A 1387-nucleotide genomic window follows, 5' to 3' on the forward strand; every position below is an offset into this window, starting at 1 on the left:
TATTTGTATTTATAAATTAAAGGTAGATAGTTAAACAATATAATAATAATTTTTTTTGTGTAACTTTTAAGTGCTATGAAGTTGCCCTTAAGTATAACAATTAATTAGTAAAGGTTAGTTTAATAATTCAAAGTAGTTTCCTTCTATATATATATATATACATCCGCACACATTCATATCTTCTAATATCTATCAAAATTTCTTTTTTTGGTAAGAGTATATATATACAAGGTATACACACACATATATAAATCCATCTTCAAGCAGTAATACATGTCTTCCTCCAAATCTCGTCATCATAACAATAATAATAGCAAGAAATCATCAGTACCAGGAGTAAAATTGTTCGGTGTTCAAGTGAGTAGTGATACTGGCTACAATGGTATGCCAGACCATGGTTCTATGCCAGCTTCAGTAATAGCATACCAGTTATATAATAATTACAGTGATGATGATCGTAAAAGGTTATTTAGATTCAAGTGTGAGTATTGTAACCAGGCTTTTGGGAGTTCTCAAGCGTTAGGTGGTCACCAGAACGCCCATAAAAACGAAAGGAAGTTAGCCAAACTCAGGGCCGAATTTCGAGCTACTCAACGCCTTCCACCTCACTACTACAACGCCCAAATCACCGCCATGCATCACGTCATCAGCTCATCGCGGCCGTTTGATCCTCACCATGACGAGGCTGTTTGTTCTTCTGGGTCCAATACTACTGCCGGTACTAGTACTGCCATCATCACCACCGCCGGAGAAACTACTACTTCTGTTCTCGCAGGACATGAAGGAGTACTTAATGATGATGATGATGATCTAGATCTTCAGCTAAGGCTAGGACCATCTAATTTCACATCGGTATAATATTTATATATATGTATATATTTATCTTTGAGTTTGACCTGTAATAAATACCGTATCTAAGTACAACAAAATAAGGTTGTTTTTCCTCCAATTTTAGCATTTCTCGTTACTAGCTAGGCTATATTTATTTTTATTTATTTTTCTTTTCTTCTTCCGAGTCTGTGTGAGGTGGGGTTGTTGCTGGAATAATTATAGTAGCTAGGTATCATATTAATAGTACTGTAAATATTATTGTTTTTAATATTTATATATATGTATAATTATCTGTACTCGATCTGGTTTTTATCCAATCTACGTAACTCTCCTAATATCTAAACCGCCTTGGAGTATATATATTTTTATATTCATAGCATTTCACTGCAATTATTTCGCATAAAGTAGAAACTATCAAGAAAAATACTGTGGCGCTGTCTGTCAAACATAGATTCCAAATAAATCGCCATCATAATTATTGTAAAACGTTATCAAACTCTATTCCGAATTTCCAGAAGAAAAAACTAATTCTAAATATACTATTTTTCATCTGGGT

The 1387-nt window shown here is 33.5% G+C and overlaps 1 protein-coding gene across 1 annotated transcript; it reads left to right on the forward strand.

The window, feature by feature from the left end:
- Positions 1–273: 273 nt before the first annotated feature.
- Positions 274–858, forward strand: LOC133777630 (zinc finger protein GIS3-like). Its single transcript, XM_062217319.1, has one exon. The coding sequence runs from the start codon at positions 274–276 to the stop codon at positions 856–858; it is 585 nt and encodes a 194-aa protein (XP_062073303.1).
- The last annotated feature ends 529 nt before the right edge of the window (positions 859–1387 follow it).

This window comes from Humulus lupulus, chromosome 1 (genome assembly GCF_963169125.1).
Source record: "Humulus lupulus chromosome 1, drHumLupu1.1, whole genome shotgun sequence".
In the NCBI taxonomy this organism is placed as follows: domain Eukaryota; kingdom Viridiplantae; phylum Streptophyta; class Magnoliopsida; order Rosales; family Cannabaceae; genus Humulus; species Humulus lupulus.

Bases quoted from the DNA above. Each gene is read 5' to 3' on its own strand.
- LOC133777630 (XM_062217319.1), top strand. From the start codon at position 274: ATGTCTTCCTCCAAATCTCGTCATCATAACAATAATAATAGCAAGAAA.